Consider the following 23402-nt stretch of genomic DNA (forward strand, 5'->3'; position numbering starts at 1 on the left):
GACGTCGACATCACAATGTAGCGCCAAACAGCGCGTGCTTACGCATAAATTACTGCGCGCTGTACATAGCAAGCAAGGGGTTTCGTTACCATTTTCTCTGATAATGAAATTAAATAAAAAGGTTATTTTTTCGTTTTTCGTGAAATATTGTGTATATTTTCACTTAACATGATAAAATGCCACATATTTTCACTCGCCGTGCCGGCTCGTGAAAATATGTGGCATTTTATCATGTTTCGTGAAAATATAATCCATATTTCACGCAAACGTAAAAATATCCTCTTAATATTGATAAAATAAAATGCGTATTTATTTACATTTTCCGTATTTTCACTGTAAAAAAATATTTTTCATTGCAGTGAAACATACTCTCTGTATTTTCACTGGTGTCTTGCCGGACTACATTCTTCTAAAACTAGTCAATACACAAACTTTTAAGGGAATTCATTTTAAAATTGTTATAAATATAAAATGTAAATATATATATATATAATGTAAATATAAAAATGTATATAATAAACAGAAAATTGAAGTTTTTTTCTATAACTACAGGGTATACTTTCATCTTATGGTATGCAATTATCATGTTTCTCTCGTGGCTATCACCACTATGAAAATGAATATTTCATACCACTCGATGAAAATAAACCCTGTATTTATAGGGAGAAATGAAAAGCATCTATTTTCATTTGATGGGTTGTTTTGTATGGATATAATCAATAGTGCTAGTATCGTTGCTTTAAATTAAATGTTGACCGGTCATTTTAATGAAGTATGGCAGTTGTAAAAATATCCCCCAAAGAGTGGTTCTACAGAATATAATATTCTGAAAAAAAAAAAAAACAAAGTATCGTATATATTGATATAAAACACATTACCGAGTCCTTAGGACAGGTTATGCAATGTTCATCCTGGCATTCAGTGTAGAAATCTAAAAGATATTTAAGCAAAAATATAGGACAAATTTATTTCAACATTTATCTTACTTAATCATGGACCCGATGATAATGTTTGTTTCCATTTATTTATTTATTTATTTATTTATCTATCTATCTCTCTGTCTATCTATTAATTTATTTATGTTTCATCCGAAATACATAATTGTACATTGTTAACAGATGTCTGCTTAAAAACATTATGCAATCTGCCATTTCTATATAGAACAAGATATGTTTGTAACACATGTATGCCCCTATCGGCAGCCAATTAGTCATGTGACCAGGTTATTATGCATGACTTCTGACCTAGTGAACAAAAAAATAATAAGGGTTATTTACTGGTCATGACTAGTCACAAGGTAATAATTATTGTGACCCCGTAGGTTGTGTGCAGCAATTTAAGTTAATTTGACCTTGACCTTTGACCCCTTGACCCAAAAATCAATAGGGGTCATCTGCTGGTCATGACCAATCATCATACCAAGTTTGGAGTTCCTAGGCCTAAGTGTTCTTTAATTATTGATCGGAAACCGTTTTCACTTACAAGGTCAATGTGACGTTGACCTTTGACCCCTTGACCCCAAAATCAATAGGGGTCATCTGTTGGTCATGACCGATCATCATACGAAGTTTGAAGCTCCTAGGCCTAAGGGTTCTTTAGTTATTGATCGGAAACCGTTTTTACTTACAAGGTCAATGTGACCTTGACCTTTGACCCCTTGACCCAAAAATCAATAGGGGTCATCTGCTGGTCATGACCAATCATCATACCAAGTTTGGAGTTCCTAGGCCTAAGTGTTCTTTAATTATTGATCGGAAACCGTTTTCACTTACAAGGTCAATGTGACGTTGACCTTTGACCCCTTGACCCCAAAATCAATAGGGGTCATCTGTTGGTCATGACCGATCATCATACGAAGTTTGAAGCTCCTAGGCCTAAGGGTTCTTTAGTTATTGATCGGAAACCGTTTTTACTTACAAGGTCAATGTGACCTTGTCCTTTGACCCCTTGACCCCAAAATCAATAGGATTCATCTGCTGGTCATGACAAATCAATATACCATGTTTGAAGTTCCTAGGCCTAAGCGTTCTTTGGTTATTGATTGGAACCGTTTTAGCTTACAAGGTCAATTTGACCTTGACCTTTAACCCCTTGACCCCAAAATCAATAGTGGTGATATACTGGTCATGGCCAATCATCATACCAAGTTTGAAGTTCCTAGGCCTAAGGGTTCTTAAATTATCACTCGGAAACCATTTGGTCTACGGACAAATGCAAAGCAATATACCCCCTCTTCTTTGAAGTGGGGTCATAATTATATGAGACAATATATTTACATAATATAATTTAGATAGCAACTGATATACTTTTGCCATTAATAAAAGATTTACACTAAAATGTAATATAGAAGGTCTCAAACGAGACGTCATATTGGTATTTTTTATAAAATAATGACGTCAAAGTGAAAAATCATAAGAAAGTGGAAGCACTTTCGAATTTATTGCGATTTCTCGCGAAAATACAGATAGTTTGTAGAGAGAGAAAATGCATATAAATCTGTTTTATAATTTTGTCTGATTATAATGTTTTGGCCAGACATTTTCCTGCTAGTAAAAAGTTTATACATTTGTATGGCCGTTAAAATAATACAGCAAAAAAAGAGAGATCCTGATACAAATTAAATCCATTGAAATAATACTGAGGAAGACAGTAGATTACAAGAAAACTTAAAGTACCCTGATGATAAGCCGTGTGGATGTGTGCAGAACTTTTCTCCCAGTCTATGTGGAGGGAATGCTCATTAAAATTTGATATAAACTGGGAACCAGACTGCTTCAATTCCATAAGACGACTGTAAAATTGTGAACTCATGAAAAACTCAATGACTATGGAACCTGAAAACGAAAAGGTCATTTATTTTTACAGGCAAACAGATTTATGTTTAAAATAATAGATCTATGAACCGTATAAAGAGGAAGAAAACAAGAAAACTAGAGATGATAGCTTTTTAATTGATAGGTAAAACTACTTAAAAAGAAAGAGATGTGTAGTCAAAGACTATTGACATAGAAATAAGAGTTAAAGAAAAATGCTAATTTTCATGACAATGTATATTGTGAAGTGAGCAAAGAAACTTCCACACTGCAAACGACACTTACAATCCACGTAAATTATCAAAAAGTGGTCGAACTATGTAAGAATGCCCTCACTGCGTTAATCACACAGAAGAAACATTGTGATAAATACTCCGTAACACCATAATCAATCATAATTGACACATAACATGTGAATTATTACTTGAATTGCAAATATTTTTACGTTTTTTTTTCATAAAATCTTTGAACATTTTCTTAAGAATGATTTCCTTGAAATACGTTGGCTCATCTGGAGGCATGCGACCGTAAAATGAAAAAGTATCAAATAACAACGCGATTGTTATTCAATATACTTTATACTTATATGTTATGTTTAAAATACACCGTGCATTATGGGAATTGCACATGACATGGACTTATTACAATGATTAAACTTTGATTAATTATAAAATATCATATTTTGGAAGAAGGTTGGAAGGACAATATTAAAGTTCAATGTTGTATTATATTCATATATACCGGACGTTGTTTCAAAATTCCAGACGTCCGTATCCATTGCACCAGGAACTTTTGCGAGCAAATCTTTCTTAAAGTGTCCAATAAAACCTTTCATGTTCTCAAAATCAGGTCCAATAACAGCATTAAAGTCAGTATTGTCGACGTATATAATTACTGCAAAAGAAAATGTTATTTATTAATATGCTATTCTTTAAATGACAAATAAAAACAATTACTTTTGATAGTCGATAATCAAATTGTATTAAAAATGTTTAAAGATAGTAAAACAAATTAGTAACACAAAAACAACCCAGATCCTTTTAAGAAGCAAAGGATTAAATACAAAATATAACAATAACATTATTATCAAATGAATGCGGATTAAAAAAAAATGTACATAAAATATTTCACGTGACATGCCACATGATATTAATGAAAAATAAGTATGCTGCATATCAAATTAGAATAAGTTGCTCTGAACACTGGAACACATTCAAAAACGAAATAAATTGTGGGTCACCGAACTTTTCTCGAGTTATCTGCACTTGAATTTAAAGTTTCCTTATTTCGAGGTCAGATAATTCACAATTAAGGTTACAGTTTTATTTTTCCGCTTTCAATGAAGCTGGCTTCCTTTTGGTAAATGGTGCGAGAAATTTCAGGAATACCAAATGGTAATGAGTAGTTGTTTAATTTGTTTCTCTTTTACCTAAACTTTGCCAATTTTCTTTAAGATAATACCATACTTTTCAGTCACCCTACTAAAGCCAAGTAAAATGAACAAAGCATTGATGGGATTCCATGGAAATTAATATTTTGACTCAGGATAAAATTTATATTACCTTCAGCGTAATTGCATTGACCATGATCCACACACATTAAACCTCTGTCTGTTTTGCACATAACCTAATAAATATATGTTTATTATTATAACAAATGAATTTAGTCTTTATTGTTTGCCATTTTTATGAAAATTAGTATGAATACCTAACCTTTTAAAAAACAATTTTCATAAATAGTTAGGGTTAAGAAACTTAAAGATCCTTTAACTCAATTTTTTATGTTTTTTTATCATAAATATATACAATGCTGATGAAGATTAATCAATATTGTAAGTTCAAAAAAGCATTATTTGTAAAGATATTACCGAATTTATATTTCGTGTTAATTAGAAATTTATCTTCTGTTAAGTCTAAGACAAATATTACAATAAGAAATGAATGAATGACTGATTATATATAATGTGGAAAAATATTTGCAGCACATATTTTACATATGTTTGAAAATTGTTTTAGAAGCATAATTGTATACATATACAGAATTTCACTTAAATGTGGAAACAACCTTAAATACAACTATATTGTATATTGTATATTATTCAGTACAAGGTCGATCGAATCATATACTGAACAGATGTTTATAACAAATGGATTGGAAAACAGTAAACTTTTTAGCGGCTTAATATTCAACCGTTTGTTTGGAAACTTGCAAACTAAACGACCACGAACAATGTCAGAATTTGTTAGGTTACTTAATTACATTTTAGAAAGGCCGAACATTTACCTGATGTGTGTCACAAGAAGGTTCATCATCACATGTGCCATCGAGGTTAACGCATCTCTGTGCTTGGAGACAGAATATCTGAAACATATGAACAAATTAATTAGTGCTTTGTGTTGCTAATACTTTGCTCTGTAGAGGTGTCAAATCGTCTGAGCAATTATCTTAGGAGTCCGTTTGCATAGCTCAAAAGGGATTGGATGTGTGATCCATGGGTTACTGGTTCGATCCTTATGTCAGGCGACATTAATTTCTCTTTGACTACTGATCTCAGACATCGAGTCTAATGATCACTTGAGCCGCGTCACGACAAAACCAACATAATGGGTTTGCGACCAGCATGGATCCAGACCAGCCTGCGCGTCCGAGCAGTCTGATCAGGATCCATGCTGTTCGCTTACAAACCGTATAACAAGTAGAGAAACTGATAGCGAGCAGCATGGATCCTGATCAGACTGCGCGGATGCGCAGGCTGGTCTGGATCCATGCTGGTCGCAAACGCATTATGTTGGTTTTGTCGTGACGTGGCTCATTTGTCTCTCACCGCTGACTGAGAAATCATGTGGGATTAGTAACTGGTCACTTGCAGAGAAGGAAAGCTTGTTATTTGTTATTTTCTGGTTAGTTATCCAGGAAAGCTTGTTATTTGTTATTTTCTGGTTAGTTATTCAGGAGAGCTTGTTATGGAAAGCTTGTTATTTTCTGGTTAGTTATCCAGGAAAGCTTGTTATTTGTTATTTTCTGGTTAGTTATCCAGGAAAGCTTGTTATTTGTTATTTTCTGGTTAGTTATCCAGGAAAGCTTGTTATTTGTTAATTTCTGGTTAGTTATCCAGGAAAGCTTGTTATTTGTTATTTTCTGGTTAGTTATCCAGGACAGCTTGTTATTTGTTAATTTCTGGTAAGTTATCCAGGAAAGCTTGTTATTTGGACCGACCGGTATGATATGACCAAAATTGTGTTAAAATTGATGTAAAAAGACAAACAAAATAAACAAATGTTAAAGTAACACTTTGATTTTTATTTTTTACAGAAGTAACACTTCGGATTTTTACTTAATGGCAAATAAAATAAATAAACTACAAAATAAGTACTACATGTTGTTTTTATAAACTAAGTTATTGCATTAATAATTTAAGAGAGATAGAGAGAGATTTGTTACCATGCCCAGTTTGCATTTTTTCTGGCCACCGTGCATTCCTGAAAAGATAACATAAAACAATCAAATTATATATCATGCTGGCGGGTGGTTGTGTTAGTGACAGCAAAGTCATAATTCGGCATACAAAGGTGAATGGTTCATTTTCCTAAAAAAAGTTCAGCAATACAATATCATGCGCTTAGTGTGTTAATGTTCATCTTCATTTTTATTCAGAAGTTGAAGAAATCTTTACATAGGATAACTTCTTTGAAACGCAAATTTGTCTTAGTGTTGATATTCTGACTGACTTCAAACTTAATTAAGCCATTCTATTAAACGCAGTCCAGTCACATTTCTAGCTTTATTAACTCAAAATACAGAAATTTGAAAACGCTGTTTTGCGTCTTAAATACTTTATTCATTTGTAATTCTTTTATTTATCTTGACATAACAGTAACATTTAAGTTAATTGATGAAAAATGACATTGATAAAACATCGATACTAGTCACAGTTTACATCTGAGTACAGTTATAAAGCAAGGGTTCATTAGAGAGACAGAGATCCTGCGAGAAGGAAAGTGAGGGAAAGAAAATGTGATCATTTCAAACTCGGTTGGATTGAATATGAAGCGGTAATGAAAACTTTCATGCTCCCTAGCTAGCACCGACTCAATTAGTATTTTAATTATATAACACTTAATTATTTCATAATTAAGTATCCACAACGTCAAAAAATGTGAAGTACAAGCCGTAATTGACCTTATATATTAGTAACAGAACGAACATATTGTATAGTTCATTCAATAATTTATGACAAGCTTTTAATAATACATCGTCGGGTACCCACTGCACCATAAACATTCATGATTACATGTTATGTGACATGTTTATCAATCGTGGGTATCCGACGATGTCAATAATAAAGAGTTCTACAAAAACACATACCCTCATAGTCTGGGAGTTGGTCATCGAGCACCGACACACAACCCGAGTGCATGACGTCATATTTCTGGAACCAGAGGTATAAATGTATCATATTATTTTCATCAAATACAAAATGTTCATCATAAATGGGTTTTGGGTTTGATAATTTATTACTATGAACATTCGTAAATTATGAATTTTCATGATTATTTTCAATTCAATGTATTAAAGCGTGCGTCATATTTCAATAATTTTACGATCATCCCTTGAACTGTGTCTAGAAATACATGAACATGTATATTTCAATATTTCTGCAATTTGTACATGATCCGTGTTGTTAACTATAACTATATTTCAATTTTTATACGACCTGTACTTGAACTTTGCTCTGAACAGTTTAGATTTTTCACATTTATATGGTTGTCTTTGTGACCTGCTATCATTTTGATAGAACAATGGAAAATACTTGATAATAATATACTTAAGTTATGTCATCAGTTCTTACCTTAATAAATTATATAGAACACAAATTATTACAATAATAATGAACGACAAAATCAGAATACAATAAATTACCTGACCGACTGGACATGATGTACAAGTGTTGTCTGTACAGTCTACATGGTAACCTAGTGAAAATAATTATATGGAAAAGTTATGTATGATATTTTATTCCCGAGATAAATGTAAAGATATATATATTATATTATATAGAATATAACCATAGACAACGATAACATCAACATATATAACTCCACATTGCCTCTTTTCCAATATTATAAGATGCTGAATAAATGGTGTTGTTGGACCAAGATACGAAGGCAACATGTGGGGCAACATTATATTTGCCAACGTATGTGATCATTATTTAACCTTTTAAAACATGAACATTTGCTATCATGTTATAAGTTTTTTTAATTTTTGGTTTAAATGAAAAGTGACAACTTGACAATTTACAACAAAACTATATATTTTCTTTGAGACATAAAAGGGAAAACAATCGCAAATTTGAAAAAAAATGTAAAATTAATGGATATAAAAAGTTTTATCTCGAATGAATATATTACACTATGCTTTATTATATTATAATTTTAGTTAAAATTTTACGAAAAAAAGGAATAATTTTTAATTGATATTATGTACATTAAAATTTAGGGAAAATAAAGGAAAAGAACCTTTTTTAAATTCGGCATATGACTTGTCATAGTTTATGGTCATCTGTTCGCCTTGAAGATCTGTCATGAACTGTATGCGGGAGGTCATTATGTTGATAAAATAGTCTAAGAGCCTTGAGCTTGCAGATAATCTTATGTCTATGGACCCTGCAAGGTAATCAAGCATTGTATATATAACTGACCTAACATGAATTCGAAAACAGATTGAAAGAAATTATAGCAGAAAACTCGAAATGGACGTAACATCAAGTAGTTTTGAATGAGAATTGCCGATTTACTGTTTCTTCAAATCATGACTTGACTAGCAACGAACATACTATTGTGATGGCAAATATATCATTTGGGGTTTTCCGTTCCTAAGAATGTTGGTCCCCGTTCCTAAGAATGTTGATAAACGAGTTATGCAAGCCAAATATGTCCTAATCAAAATGCCTCAATGTTAGATAATTATTTATTTAAATACTCTTCAGATGCGTATAAATGTATAACATTCCATCTCCTTAACACGCTTCATTTACTGTCAATGAATCCAAGAAACTTACTTTGAAGAATATTTAAAAGTTTAGTATATTAACAAGCTATTTATATGCATTCATTTTTCTTACCGCGTTCAACTGACATGTCATAAAAGTCGTTCACACCCGACCCAGGAATGTTTTTCGACAAAAGTTGCTTTACATGATCCTTAAAATCTTCTAAATGTTCATATGCTTCACCTACAACATTGTTGTAATCAGCTTGTTCCAGATAGAATCCCGCTGAAATGAAAAATAAAAGTATATACAATTTGTAATTTTTACAAATTTTCGGGAATACTAGCTAGTGAGATCAATGCGTAAAGATCACTACATGTATCACAGAATGTGAATACAAATATAAATTTAGACAAAGGTTTCACAGAATGTGAATACAAATTTAGACAAAGGTTTCACAGAATGTGAATACATATTTATACAAAGGTTTCAAAGAATGTGAATACAAATTTAGACAAAGGTTTCACATAATGTAAATACAAATTTAGACAAAAGTTTCACAGAATGTGAATACAAAATTTAGAAAGGTTTCACAGAATGTGAATACAAATTTAGTCAAAGATTTTACAGAATATGGATACAAACATAGATAAAGGTTTCATGTAATGAAACTGCTAGATTTTTTTTCACATTAAAAACCAACCAACGATACCATTACGAAAGGAAATCATTCAACTAAATTTGTTTGGTTTGGAGTATTTATCTAGAGGCGTCCATTGCCGAGGGTTGAAGCTAAACCCATTGCCTCTCACTGTTGTGGGTTCCGCTAGGGATTTTAGATTCTTACGGTACGTTGTTGGTTCTACTCAGATGCCCGTCCGTGCCTAAAATATTGCACGGAGGGGTCACCTGTGGTCTTCATTGACAAGTAAAGCTGGGAAGTCGCCATATGACATCTACTGTATTAGTGTGACGTAAAGCCCAGCCATAAAAAGGTACATGTACTTATATTCTTATTATTGTTATTTCATAGAAGTATTTGTCACTTTCAATACAATTTTTATCAAATAGCAGAACTTTATGTCTACTTTAAAAATCATTTCGTAAATAACTTGATTATTCATATCGATCTATACAATACATAACACAAAAAAGATCGTTCACATCTTTCTTTTCAATGTCCAAATTTCAATTGTTGGTTGATAAAATTACAGAGGCGAAAATCATAATCTTTTAAAATACTGAAGTTTGCATTTAAGAAAAGTGTAGTTCATCAAACATTTACAAAAATTTAAAGTATTTCAAACGATAGATATATACTTCTGCTTACGTTTCATTGTATCTCTAAATTGTGAATAAATACGAAAGCCTCAAATTGAAACTACTGCACCGTAGCCATTATTAAAACTGTAACAGAGATTTGTTTAAAAACAAGATTAAGTTAGGTGAATTAAATTAGAACAACAAATAATTAAAAACAAAATCACCTTCTACATGTGAACAAGATCCGCCCTCTACACAAGTAAGAGTACCATCTCTGTTACACAGCATCTATAAAAGACATGGAAATTATTAATTGGTATATATCATTTATTTATATATTCATATAAAATTGAATTTCATGAATTTCAGAAACGACAATAATAAATATGATTTGGTCTTTATCCAGGAAAAGTTTACACCTTGAGAGTAATAAAGAAAAGGAATGTTCCTGATGAAGTCTCCTCATTTATGTCACATAGCCAAAATCATTGAAACTCCAAAACTATCCCAGTCCAACCTTTCTTTTCCCTTCTCCCTCCGCCTGTACAAAACACTTGTCTCACGACAATGGTTCAGAAATCGTTTGGGATTATAAGTCGGTCTCTTGCAATTGAAATAGGTAATTATAGGAATGTCATCCAGCATAGCCGGTTAGGTATGATGAAACATGTTTTAAAATCGGCTTAAAAAGCAGAAAACACAACCGTCAAACAAACACATAGACATACGTTCTAGAAAAATTAACTATACCTGATATTGGCCACATGTCGGTTCGGTAGGGCACGTGCCATCCATGTTGACACATCTTCGTTCTTGTATGCAGAAAATCTAAAATGAAAATATTAATAATCTCATATACATATAGATCTATCTTTAAATAATTTAATGTTTACAAAATCATGTCCCTCTCATTGTCACGGATATGTATAATTAAAAAGGATGCATCAAATATGATACTATATAGACAAAACAGAAATTACAGTAACCATAATCCTGATTTGAGCCGCGTTATGACAAAACCATTATAATGGGTTTGCGACCAGCATGGATCCAGACCAGCCTGCGCATCCGCACAGTCTGATCAGGATCCATGCTGTTCGCTATCAGTTTCTTTACTTGTTATAGGGTCTGTAAGCAAACAGCATGGATCCTGATCAGACTGCGCGGACCCATTATGTTGGTTTTGTCGTGACGCGGCTCATTACTGGAAATCATTCTAAGATATTCGTGTACCAGAATAAATAAGATCAATTCATTATCACAATGCCAATATGTTGTAGTTAAGACTTCAAAACCTGTTAAAGGGACTCCACTGAGGTTTTTGACATGTCGGGAATGGAAATATTTTTTCCACATTAATGTATAATTTGATGTTCGTCTTGACCAATAATGTGTGCAAAATTTCAGATCATTCGCTCATTCCGTTACATTTTCAAGAATAATTATTTTAATTTCGAAAATGACCTTAAATTGGAAAGCGTTATTTTTCACTCAAATGGGACAAAAATAGCACAAAATACAACTTTCATTTCATTTCTTAGTACATGTATATTTTTGAATTATTATCAGCAATTGATCTTTATAAGAAATTAAGAAATTCAAATTCTATTTTTTTTTTTGCTTTTTTGCTTTTGGACGTTGTGAAGTTGTTCCTTTAAATGTGTCTGACTCAGACAAAGTAATCCACAAGTTACACAGGCGTACAAAAAAATACTCTGGATAAAGATATGGTAGATCAAATAAAAAAAGTGTTGCAGTACCTGACCCTCTTTACAGTGTTCCGGCTCATTTACATGGTCTATAAAAAAATATAATAACCAGATATATAACTGTTACTGATGGATGACAATGGATGAAATATTTAAGATCAGGAACTACATGTATCTGTAGTTTGATTTACGAAAGTATTTTTGAAATGTTCTATAACGACGCACTTGATTAATGTGGTAACCACCTTTAAAAACCTTTTAATTATTCAATTGATATTCTTACTCACTCATTTGCTTTGAAAATATTATTACGACAGCATCAATATTAATGTACTCTATTGGAAGGTTTTCAAGTTTATCTGTATAGCCTGCAACTGTTTAATTGATATTTCGTCTAGATGCTTTGAAAGCCAGTGTGATATCAATAATTTCTGAAACTAGTGTAAATTATGTTTAAGTCATTGCCTCTACGGCCATTGTTAACCAAATCTAGCCTGCAATTTGCAATTTTTTATTTTCATTTTTACTGCTCTCGAGGAATTTCACATCATCCAGATTTTCAGGTATGAAACCGGATAGTTTTTCAATCAAAAATATAATGGCAATCGTGACAACAGCGACAATCCTGTACTTTCTGAGTAGCTATAAATGCTTTTAAACAATATGAATAATAAATACACAGACAATACAAGTTATTAAATGATCAATAACTGACACGCTCTGTCACAAAATAGGACAAGCTTTTAGTTTCCCATTGCATACTGGGAAGAAATATTGCGCGCTTAAAATATCGTCTGCTTGCATTGGTACCCGACAATACGCTGCTTAAGATCCTCGGTGTCTGGTTGGGTACCAAGCTGTTTCAGAAGTTTACTGTTATCCCTCTAAGCCGGCTATGGTCTATTACAACACACTTAAAAATCTATGACATGAGAATAAGTCTCATAAGAATAAGTCTCATATTCTTTTATGTGAAAAATTTGAATTTCAACTTCAATACGGATATAACTTCAGTGTTATTATACCGGTAGCGTTTTGGATAGATGAAAATAAGAAAAAACTATGATAGACGAACTCCTTTGTATGCATAAACTTGGTTGTCCCATTTTTTCAACTGTCTTAATATTAATATATTGGTATTTACTTATTTTCTTTATTTCGTATGAATTAATTTCCTGTAATAAAATGAATTGTTTTTACTTACTGTCCTCTGCGGTTACACACCGGTACACACCAAGACGATTTTCTTGTAAAACCTTTGGAGCCAAGAATAAAATGATGCATAAAGAGAAACGAATTTTACATTAAAAAAACTACACAATTTTCCTGCAATATAATAACAATATACGATAACTTAATATTCTAATAGACCCAGTATGCCTCAGAAATGCTATCATTTTTATTTAAAAAAAACTGTTTACTTTTGGTATCTTGTTATGTTTTCCAAAAAACATACTCGTTTGCTATATACATGATATATATACATATCTTTTGCATCTTTAGTTCTATTGGCAACTGGTATAATTATAGTGAATAAGTGTTTATATGGAAGTCAAAATACTACTTTGTTTACATTTTGATACCTTTACGACACATAATTGCATGTTCTGCGCTACTTATTTTCACTTGTTAAACACATGTTTAATATGTCTTAACAATAAAAGTATAATTTCTGAGACATAATGTGCTTTTAAGATTACAGTAACAATAGATCTGGCTGAAAAAAACCGGGTCGATCAGATTAGATATATTGTAATAACTTGATTCTCGTACTAATTATTTTTCACGGGTGAATCAATACATTCAGATTATAAAACATCTTATCCTTAAAAAATTTCAATTACAGAGGATGTTTCATAAACCAACAAATAAAATAAGAAATGTGTAATATATAATAAAAAATGTTCTTCAATTATTGGGCGATATTTACGGACGCCACCCTCTCATCTCAACTTCAGCTGAATAATAAATTAATAGATGTTATATAGTAAGTTTTTTTACCTCCCCTTGTTTGCATGTTGGTGGGACTATGCACGAGCCATCGAGGTTTACACAGCGTGAAGAAAACAAGCAAAATATCTGTAAATGAATATATAAAAGTATGAAAATATGTTTTCGCAAGGACAGTTTTCATTTTTGACAAACCGCATGCGAAAAGTAGTATAACAACTAGGCCAGTTAGACGCTATTAAAAAGTATAGCTACAGTCAGTCGGTCTGTTTCACATTCATATTAGCATAATATTTTATGAATGAGCGTGTTAAAAAAATACACAGTAAATTATATGCACTCGGTTTAAACATAAATGTGTCAGCTGGAATTGGTCTCACATGAGGAAAACTGCCTGTGACTCTGGAAGGACTCGAACCCAGAATCCTTGTTTTGATAGGTAGACATCTTAATCACATGCGGGATTTTCACCAGAAGGGGTCGCGAAAACAGGACAAGGGGTAACATGTATAGGTTAGAGTGCATATTGGGTGTTCTTCGTAAATAAGAAAGCTAAAAAGGAGCGGAGCTTGCGAAGCGACTGTAGCTTTCTTATTTACGAAAAACATCCAATATGCACTCTAACCGGCTTAGTGCTCCGCCCATTTTTTTCCGCCCAACACACTGCGTGACGTCACACGATAGCCTAAATGTGTATAACCATATTTGGAAGAGGTAGCGGTACACATTTTCGGGTCACGTGTTTTGCATAGCTTATTCCCGCATTCTGTCTAGATAAATAAATCAGACAATATCACGGTGTATATCCATGTCGGTACCCTCTTTGCACGGTACCCTCTTTGAACATACACAGGCCATTCTCTGTTAAAAACAAACCAGCGATGGATAACAATGCAGTAAAAATTCATTGTAATAAGGAAAGGAGGTATGACACGTAGAAAAAATGTATACAACGGAACACTAGAATGTTTTATTTATGTGCTGATTTGTCATATGCCCGATTTCCATGTAATGCAACTTCACAATGAGCTACAAAAAGTCGACATGTCTTGCCTCGCCTGTCACCTCGACATATTTTTGTAAAATTAATAAATACACCCTACTTTCGGTTTTGCAGCGGCACGGGCTGTAATATTTACATAAAAAGTAAGAAATAATACATACATACTTTGTTGGAATAAGTGAACTTTTTATTTGGAAATTATAAAATGATACTGGTTCCGTAAGTAATAAAACATTTTTATTGTTATTTTGCCTGTTTTCATTTCAATGAACCTCTTTTTTTAATTCTATGCCGTAGTGACGATAAACATGTGCGTGTACGGAAAAAAACATGATGCATAAATATTGATTAGTAGGAGTAAACCTCAAGATCTCTGCACATGCGTATATTTCACTTTAGCGCTCTTCGAAACTTAGCTCCGCCCACTTGCGTTTTATAATATAAAACGTCCAGTTTATATAAAATCTGTTCTATTAAGATTTGAAACCTAAAAATTTGAAAAATCCTCGTCGGTGATTGGCTTAAAAAAATTGGCGAGCACTAAATACTATTTAATACACGATTTCCGCTATTGAATCAACGCAATCTGAAATCCACATTTTAGGGGGTGGGGTTCACATACTAGCTAAATCTTGCATTGGGAAAAGGTCATGACTAGGCAACCGCTCCCTTTAAAAGTTTAGCTCTGATGATATAACACGAAATCGTCATTTCAACAGTAGAAAATATAAAAGGAATACCATATGTACTGTCTGATATTATTGCAATATTAATTTTTATCTATCAGGGTTATGCTTTTAGTAACAAACCTTATTTTCAATAGTATTAAGCCAAAATAATGAAAATTTAACATCACACAGTTTTAAACTAATCATGCATAAATTTCATTTTATTTTTGAAAATTCAGACACGGATGTAGATCTCTACAGTTCAATTTGATAATAAGGAAAAATAAATATGTAACAAGAATAGTCTAGAATTTTGATTTTAGTACATGTATATTCAAAGTCAGCAATGCTTAAACAGTATGAAATGTCCCAATTTAAACACATTGTAGAGTTTTTCTATATCAATGAAATAAGTTGGTTATTTTTGTATGTATATCAGTGACTGATTCACATTAGATAAGATGTAAGATTTAACTAAGGCAGGTGTGGAGTTAGGGGTGGGGAGCTGATAAAGCTAAGCTTTTTTTTAGGTTTTTTTCAAGCAGGTAGTTTATTAAATGAAATCGGTATATAAATGGCATGATGGTGCCATTACTTACCGTATTAGGCGGACATTCGTCGGCGTCGAACATGTGAGTTCCTGGAGTGGCGTCATAATCGTCATGTAGCGTTCCCTCTGACGCAGAGCATAAGGTCACAATAACAGCTAAAAAAGAATGAAGGAAGAACTTAAGATTACCCTCACTAAAACATTGAAGTGAAATTGAGTGGATAAACAATTTTACTCATTCACAAAGAAACTTAATCCTGAATGACAGCTCAGCAAATATTAATTTTATCAAAATTGGACAGATATTATTATTCTCCTACTGGCTTGCATAAGATACACTGTGGTGGCAGAAACGGTATTAAAATCTTCGGTATATACAAATAACTAAGTTATCATCATTTTCATATAAATTGTGTATTTTATTCAAAGAATTTCCCGGCCAATGTTCTCCAAGTGGACATAATGCTACTATCTACTCAGTACCTTGTTACAGTTAATAAAATTAGTCTCATAGTTTTGTGTCTTTTAATATGATTTAGAATGCTAAAGTTCATTGGCACCGTATGTCGTTGTTTTTTGTTGTTGTTGCTGGTTTGTGTTGTTGTGTTTTTTTTTTCAAGAAAACTCAAGATATACCATTTGTGGTATTTATCTTTTGCTTTTTTGAAGGTTTCCCTCTAATAAATATAATGCTATCTCTTTCTCCCAGTAGTGTAGACATACTCATGACGTTAGAGGCGAACTTTATTGCGACTTGGTTGTCTTAGATTAAAAGAGATTTTCTTTAGCTGTTTGACATATAATCAATCAAAAAAGCATTTAGTAATGATTTTTATTAAATGGCAATTCAGTATTTTAAAAAAAACTTTAGTGAAGTGAAATCAAGTATAGGTTAGAGTGCATATTGGGTGTTCTTCGTAAATAAGAAAGCTAAAAAGGAGCGGAGCTTGCGAAGCGACTGTAGCTTTCTTATTTACGAAGAACATCCAATATGCACTCTAACCGGCTTAGTGCTCCGCCCATTTTTTTACGACCAACACACTGCGTGACGTCACACGATAGCCTAAATGTGTATAACCATATTTGGAAGAGGTATCGGTACACATTTTCGGGTCACGTGTTTTGCATAGCTTATTCTCGCATTCTGTCTAGGTAAAAAGATGGATAACAATGCAGTAAAAAATTCATTGTAATAAGGAAAGGAGGTATGACACGTAAAAAGATGTATACCACGGAACACTAAAATGTTTTATTTATGTGCTGATTTGTCATGTGCCCTATTTTCATGTACTGCAACTTCACAATAAGCTACAAAAATTCGACATGTCTTGCCTCGCCCGTCACCTCGACATATTTTTCGGGCTGAAATAATCCTGTAGCTTGATTATATATGCATCAAACATATTTATTATGTTCATATACATATCATCTTCGAACAAATGGCAGTATATTGTAAAATTAATAAAAACACCCTACTTTCGGTTTTGCAGCTGCACGGGCTGAAATATTTACATAAAAAGTAAGAAATATTACATACATACTTTGTGGAATAAATGAACTTTTTATTTGGAAATTATAAAATGATACTGGCTCCGTTAGTAATAAAACATTTTACTGTTATTTTGTTTTCATTTCAATGAACCTCTTTTTTTAATTCTATGCCGTAGTGACGAAATACATGCGCGTGTATGGAAAAAACATTTTGCATAAATATTAATTAGTAGGAGTAAACTTCAAGATCTCTGCACATGCGTACATTTCACTTTAGCGCTCTTCGAAACTTAGCTCCGCCCACTTGCGTTTTATAATATAAAACGTTCAGTTTATATAAAATCTGTTCTATTAAGATTTGAAACCAGAAAATTTGAAAAATCCTCGTCGGTGATTGGCTTAAAAAAATTGGCGAGCACTAATTATTTAATCATTACTTTTTTCTAAGATTTCGTTTTCTTCTTTTTTTTTTATCACAATAAAATTTTGGCAACTGGAATTTTCTATTTCTTATAAACAAGAAATATATACGCATAGCTTATTTATATCAATAATAAATATAAGCTATGCCGAGGAGTATCAGTGAACTTTTATGAGCGACAACGATGTAATTTTCTTATATAATTATACCTATTAATTTGTAACATGTTTTGGTAACAGTGTCACTTTAGCTTTTTCCTTTCGGATACTGATGTGAGAAAAAACAACAGAAACAACAACAACAATGTGAATTACCTGAGCAGACAATTATTCCTAAACACCACCAATCCATTTTGTGGTCCTCTATATTAGCCGTCTGCTTTAAAAATGTTACAAAATATTGTTTGATTGTATAAAGACTAGTTCTCGGGTTGGTACCCGGTTTTTTCTTTAACATATATAGTAAAACTCGGCACCAGTTATTCCGGGTAAAAATCAATGACATCAGTCTGCGAGATGTTACCATTAGATACCATGTGATAAATTATATAGGTGTTATTATGTATTATCGATCATTTAATATATTATTCTTCATCAGGCCGGGCTCTTTAAAAACAAATTGTTCAAACAATTATTGCTTTTAAAACTTAGACGTCTAATGAAATATTCAGTGAACATGCCAGACTTCAATAAAGCTTTTAAAGTCAGAAGTTGCTTATAGAATTTCAGTCACGATTTTCGAAAATAACACCAGTGTCTTCCGATCATTTGTAGCTTAAAAAAATAAGGTGTAAAATCTAGTACACACCCATGTATGATAATGATTAGTGGCCCTTTCAATAACGAAAAAAGGCCAAGCAAACACATATATACTTGCTTCATATTACAGTAATGTATCTCCATGCCTAAAAAAAGTATGCGAGTTATATAGAGGCACATTGCAATAAGACATTTGGGAAAAGTTTTCTTCAGTCGTACTCGGACGGAGTTTCTATTGACTTTCTGTGAAATTGCATCAGTTTGCTTTATTTTATGATTTAATTAACATATGTGTCTTAAATGAAAGGGAGTGAATAAAAGTAGGAGTTACAATTTCACACAGAACTGTCAAAAATCTGTTTAACTATATATAACTATATAACTAATAATATACACTGCTGGCAATTTATGAAGAAATCTCACTTTTCTCTTAGAAATGGTGCTTGCTGTACTATAAAATCGTTATATTGTTGACAGGTTATATGGTCGTATATAAACGGTTGTTGGCAATAATTATATTACCAAACAACCATTTATAAAGGGCCATATTACCTGTCAAAAATCTTTAAAACTTATAATGTCATCATGCAGTGTGTGGAACAAAACAGCGATACACATGTATATGAGTTTATTTTGATACAAAATGATACTGATACTTCGATCGATATATGATACCAAAGTGGTCATGTATTAAACCAAATGTCCTTCTATGAAACCGAAATTATTAACATATTACTTGATTATTAGATATGTGAAAACATGCATGGAACGGGAACAGCAATATATAAATTCATTCTGATAACTTAATGATATACTGACACTTCAATATATTGTATCAAAAAAGTCATAAATGCAATTACATATCCTAATATAAAATAGAATTTTCGACGTATTACTTCATCTTAACATTATAATGAAACCACTCTGTGTATGGAACAGAAAATGCGTACATAAATATACATGTATAAGTGCCTTTAGATAGATAGGAAGGTAGAAATTTTAAAGGTTGGCAGGCAGGCAGGTAGACATGTAGGTAGGTAGAGGTCAAGGGTCTTCAGTTTTGGTTGACCTGTTAATGTGCTCAACTCATCACGCCCTGTTATATATTTGGCCGATGTTACCGCCTCTAGAATAATTCCAAAGAATTTGGTATAGGATGTTTCCATATTGTTACGTAAACTTCATGTCCCGGTCCAACTCCCACTTTTCCTTTTTGAAGGGCATCCGATTGCTGACTGGTCCGATACTAAAGTTAGGCAGTATCATCAGCAAATAGACGAACTTTATTTTATTCTATTTTTGGTTGCAAGATTTCAAGATTTATTCAATAATGCCATGGTTCATAAGAACATGTGGCATAAAATACAAAATTGTGAACATGTAACAACCGGAACACACAAAAATACACATAAAAACAGGAGAATGAGTGACCCTTAAAATATTTAAGAATCTACCTTTCTCATTTGGCATTTTATGATTCACACATCTAAATTTTAACAAATTTAAGCTGAAGACGGTTGCCAAGGAAGCTTTTGTTAAAATAAACTTCGAATACAAACTCTGATTTATTAAGCATGTGCTTAAAGACTGGACATCACTGTTACAACTTTGGATGAACTTACTCGAAGTTTGGACTGAACAAGACTTTTGGAATTAAGCAGATTGACTTAACCAATAATTTGTTAACCAAGTTCGACCAAAGTATCCTTAATCTTTTCCCTGAGATGGACGTGTTTTGACGGCTTTTTACCCCCCCCCCCCTTGAGGCCTCAAACCGTTACAAAATGCCCTATTTAGGCCCCAAATATTGTTTTTCGTTTGAGAAATGTTGTTAAAATAAAGTGCTCACATTTTCGGCGCCGCCCCCATCAAAATGGTACAAAATTTACTACTACTTCACTGAATAAATAATTATTATAGACGTTGAAATATGATTTTTTTTTTCAAAACGGGTTATATTAAGGTTTTTTTATATTTATGATCAGTGCATAAAATTTCCAAAAGGTCATTATTATCTTTGATTTTTCAGGCATTTCATGATCTAGATACAAGAAACTTTATTTTAAGTCGGTTTACATATTACAAGAAACATTAGCTAATAAACTATTTACCGACAATAACAAAGACATAAAACATATTTACTAACATATAACAGTTCTGAAAATAAAAACATATAAAACTAGTAGCAGCATGAAATAAAAGTATCAAGGTTAAGAAGAACTTTACAATAAGATGGTAAATTAAGGCATAGTTTGATGACATGCACAGTACATATTGTATGAAAGGTAATAACAGTTTCTAAAAGTAATAAATGACTGTAGTATAGAAATTTAAGTATGATACATGTAGCAATGTGAAATAAATAAAAATAATAATAAAAATATAAAAAGATTAATAGAATAGTAATAGTTTTAAGTTAACATCTACAATTTATAAATACGTAATTGAAGGTTTCCTAAAAAATAAATAAATAAATAAATAGATAAATAAAACTTACTTATAAAAAGTGCATACAAACTTATGATAGAACTAATACAGCATAAAAAAAACAAGATAAAGCACATATAGGGTAATAAACAAAGTTAACTAAAATTAAGTTGCATGCACAGCCTAATGGAATGGGGAATAAGGAGTTTTAATATGAACAAAGCATACAAATCATACAACAAAGATTCAACTAGCATAAAAATATAGGGTTTAAGGAAAATTAACACACAGCATATAATCAAAGCATCATAGCAAACTAAAAAGGGTTGCACAAAAGCAAAGCAAACAAACAAACAAACATGTAGTCTAAGCATTTTACATAAATTAAAACTAAGCAAAATAACAAACACATAGCAAATTTACAAACACATAGCACATTTACAACTTGGGCCACTCCAGACCTGGATCAGTCTCCCAAACTCTTTGTAGTTTTCAACCTTGCGGATGTCATTAGGGAGACTGTTCCCACAGACACTTGGGGTTTGGAGCGCAAAACGCTTTTAAAATCCAAATAAAATGCATATTTGTCAATCCCAACTAGCACATGTACTGATCATATATATCAAAAAACTTAATATAAGCCGTTTTGAAAAAAAATCATATTTCAACATCTATAATAATACACTTGTGTGTATTATTATAGATTATAGATGTTAAAATATGATTTTTTTCAAAACGGCTTATATTAAGTTTTTTTGATATATATGATCAGTACATATGCTGGGATTGACAAATATGCATTTTATTTGGATTTTAAAAGCGTTTTGAGCTCCAAACCCCAAGTGTCTGTGACTGTTCCATATATCTGGGCACCTTCAAACCTAAAAGAATTCTTACCGTATGCTACTGTTTTGACCCTTGGAACATTTACACTTTTTTGATACCTAAAAGAATAATTGGAATTTTTAAATTGAATGAAATCATTTATATATGGTGGTGATTTTCCATACAGGCATTTAAACACTTCTTTGGCTATAGTTTTAATTCTTGACAAATAATCATATCATAGAGAAAAAAACATTCCTCAATAATTTAGTGGTTTTAGTAAAATGATTTGTCCGTAATGAAGTTTAATTTTCAATTTTGCCGTTTTGGACTTTCTTTAGCCCTTGATTCTTATTTATCCCTATTTGTCAGTATTTTTTTAAATATAAAATATAACAAATCACCCGCAAATCACCAGTAGGTCTAGTTAATATTTCTACTTTTTTATTTGCAAAGATATCGGAGTTACTCCAAGCACAGGAGGAAACAGGACGTTTCGGCCCCAAACCAAATCGGCCCCAGTCGAAAAATCGGCCCCTGGACGTTTCGGCCCTTTTCCGTGAGACGTTTCGGCCCCACTATAGTATATTGCTTGATTGATTAACAACAATTTATTTAATAACAATTAAACAATTATGACACTTTAATTCTTTAAATGATTATTTATTATCTTTTGATCTCTTGAACCATTTAGATGTACGTTAATGTTTTAAAAGGTGTAACAAACAATAAAGGCAGGTTACTTAATTTATAAAACAAACCACTAAAACTTCTGGATTAAGAAAGTTAATTACAATTATTACTTAGATAACATTATCTTTTGATCGTAATTAAACTATACGTAATTTTTTTCAAGGTGTAACTAATTAACTGTTTATAGCTTTATGCTAATTGATTAACCAGATTATACACCAATTCAAAAGAAAAATCAGTGTAATGATTCAGAAAAAAAAAACTGAAATAATTGTAACACGTGCTGTTATAGGAATCAATAATTTCTAAATAAAAAATATACAATGACAACGAAGAGTAAAGTATAAATCATATTTATTTATTAATTAGTTTAATCAAACGATGTTGACAGTGACAAAAGAATTATAGACATTATGGCTTATAATTTATTTTCATTGTAAAATTACATGACCGAATGTTTCGATTTTCACGTGCATGAAGTAACTCTCCTTACCTGATAATCGTTTCAAGTAAAATTGTTTAACTGTTCTGTACTTGTATTTTCGTATCCATCAAAATCGTCCCTGTTAAATAGTTGTTGATGATAATTAAATGTCTGTCTCATGTGTTGTTTTGTGTCTTGCTTCTTAATCTTTCAAATAAAATATTATCTATATATGTTGTAAATAATTGTTTGTTTGTGTTTTATATTTTTTCAAATAAAGTTTATGTTCTGTTCTGTTTGTATTAATAAAATATTATCTATATATGTTGTAAATAATTGTTTGTTTTTGTTTTATATTTTTTCAAATAAAGTTTATGTTCTGTTCTGTTTGTATTAATAAAATATTATCTATATA

The 23402-nt window shown here is 31.8% G+C and overlaps 1 protein-coding gene across 1 annotated transcript; it reads right to left on the reverse strand.

The window, feature by feature from the left end:
- Nucleotides 1–85: 85 nt before the first annotated feature.
- Nucleotides 86–18282, reverse strand: LOC132726340 (uncharacterized). Its single transcript, XM_060711651.1, has 18 exons — nt 18175–18282; nt 15998–16104; nt 13779–13856; nt 12982–13033; nt 11829–11866; nt 10819–10896; nt 10293–10356; nt 8938–9090; nt 8333–8479; nt 7734–7786; nt 7179–7242; nt 6255–6292; nt 5097–5174; nt 4376–4439; nt 3555–3707; nt 2676–2834; nt 879–931; nt 86–97 (listed from the first exon to the last, which is right to left on the reverse strand). Exons 1-18 carry the CDS (start codon nt 18209–18211, stop codon nt 86–88), a joined length of 1428 nt encoding a protein of 475 aa, XP_060567634.1. The 5' UTR covers nt 18212–18282.
- Between the last annotated feature and the right edge of the window lie 5120 nt (nt 18283–23402).

This window comes from Ruditapes philippinarum, unplaced genomic scaffold (genome assembly GCF_026571515.1).
Source record: "Ruditapes philippinarum isolate M1 unplaced genomic scaffold, ASM2657151v2 ctg775_1_1_1_1, whole genome shotgun sequence".
Lineage (NCBI taxonomy): Eukaryota > Metazoa > Mollusca > Bivalvia > Venerida > Veneridae > Ruditapes > Ruditapes philippinarum.

Excerpts from the sequence above, each read along its gene's own strand:
- LOC132726340 (XM_060711651.1), bottom strand. The coding sequence starts at position 18,211 with ATGGATTGGTGGTGTTTAGGAATAATTGTCTGCTCAG. Across the intron at positions 11,867-12,981 it reads GTGTGTAACCGCAGAGGACA|ACCATGTAAATGAGCCGGAA; the intron begins GTAAGTAAAAAC and ends ATTTTTTTATAG. Across the intron at positions 3,708-4,375 it reads TCAATGCAATTACGCTGAAG|TAATTATATACGTCGACAAT; the intron begins GTAATATAAATT and ends TTTCTTTTGCAG.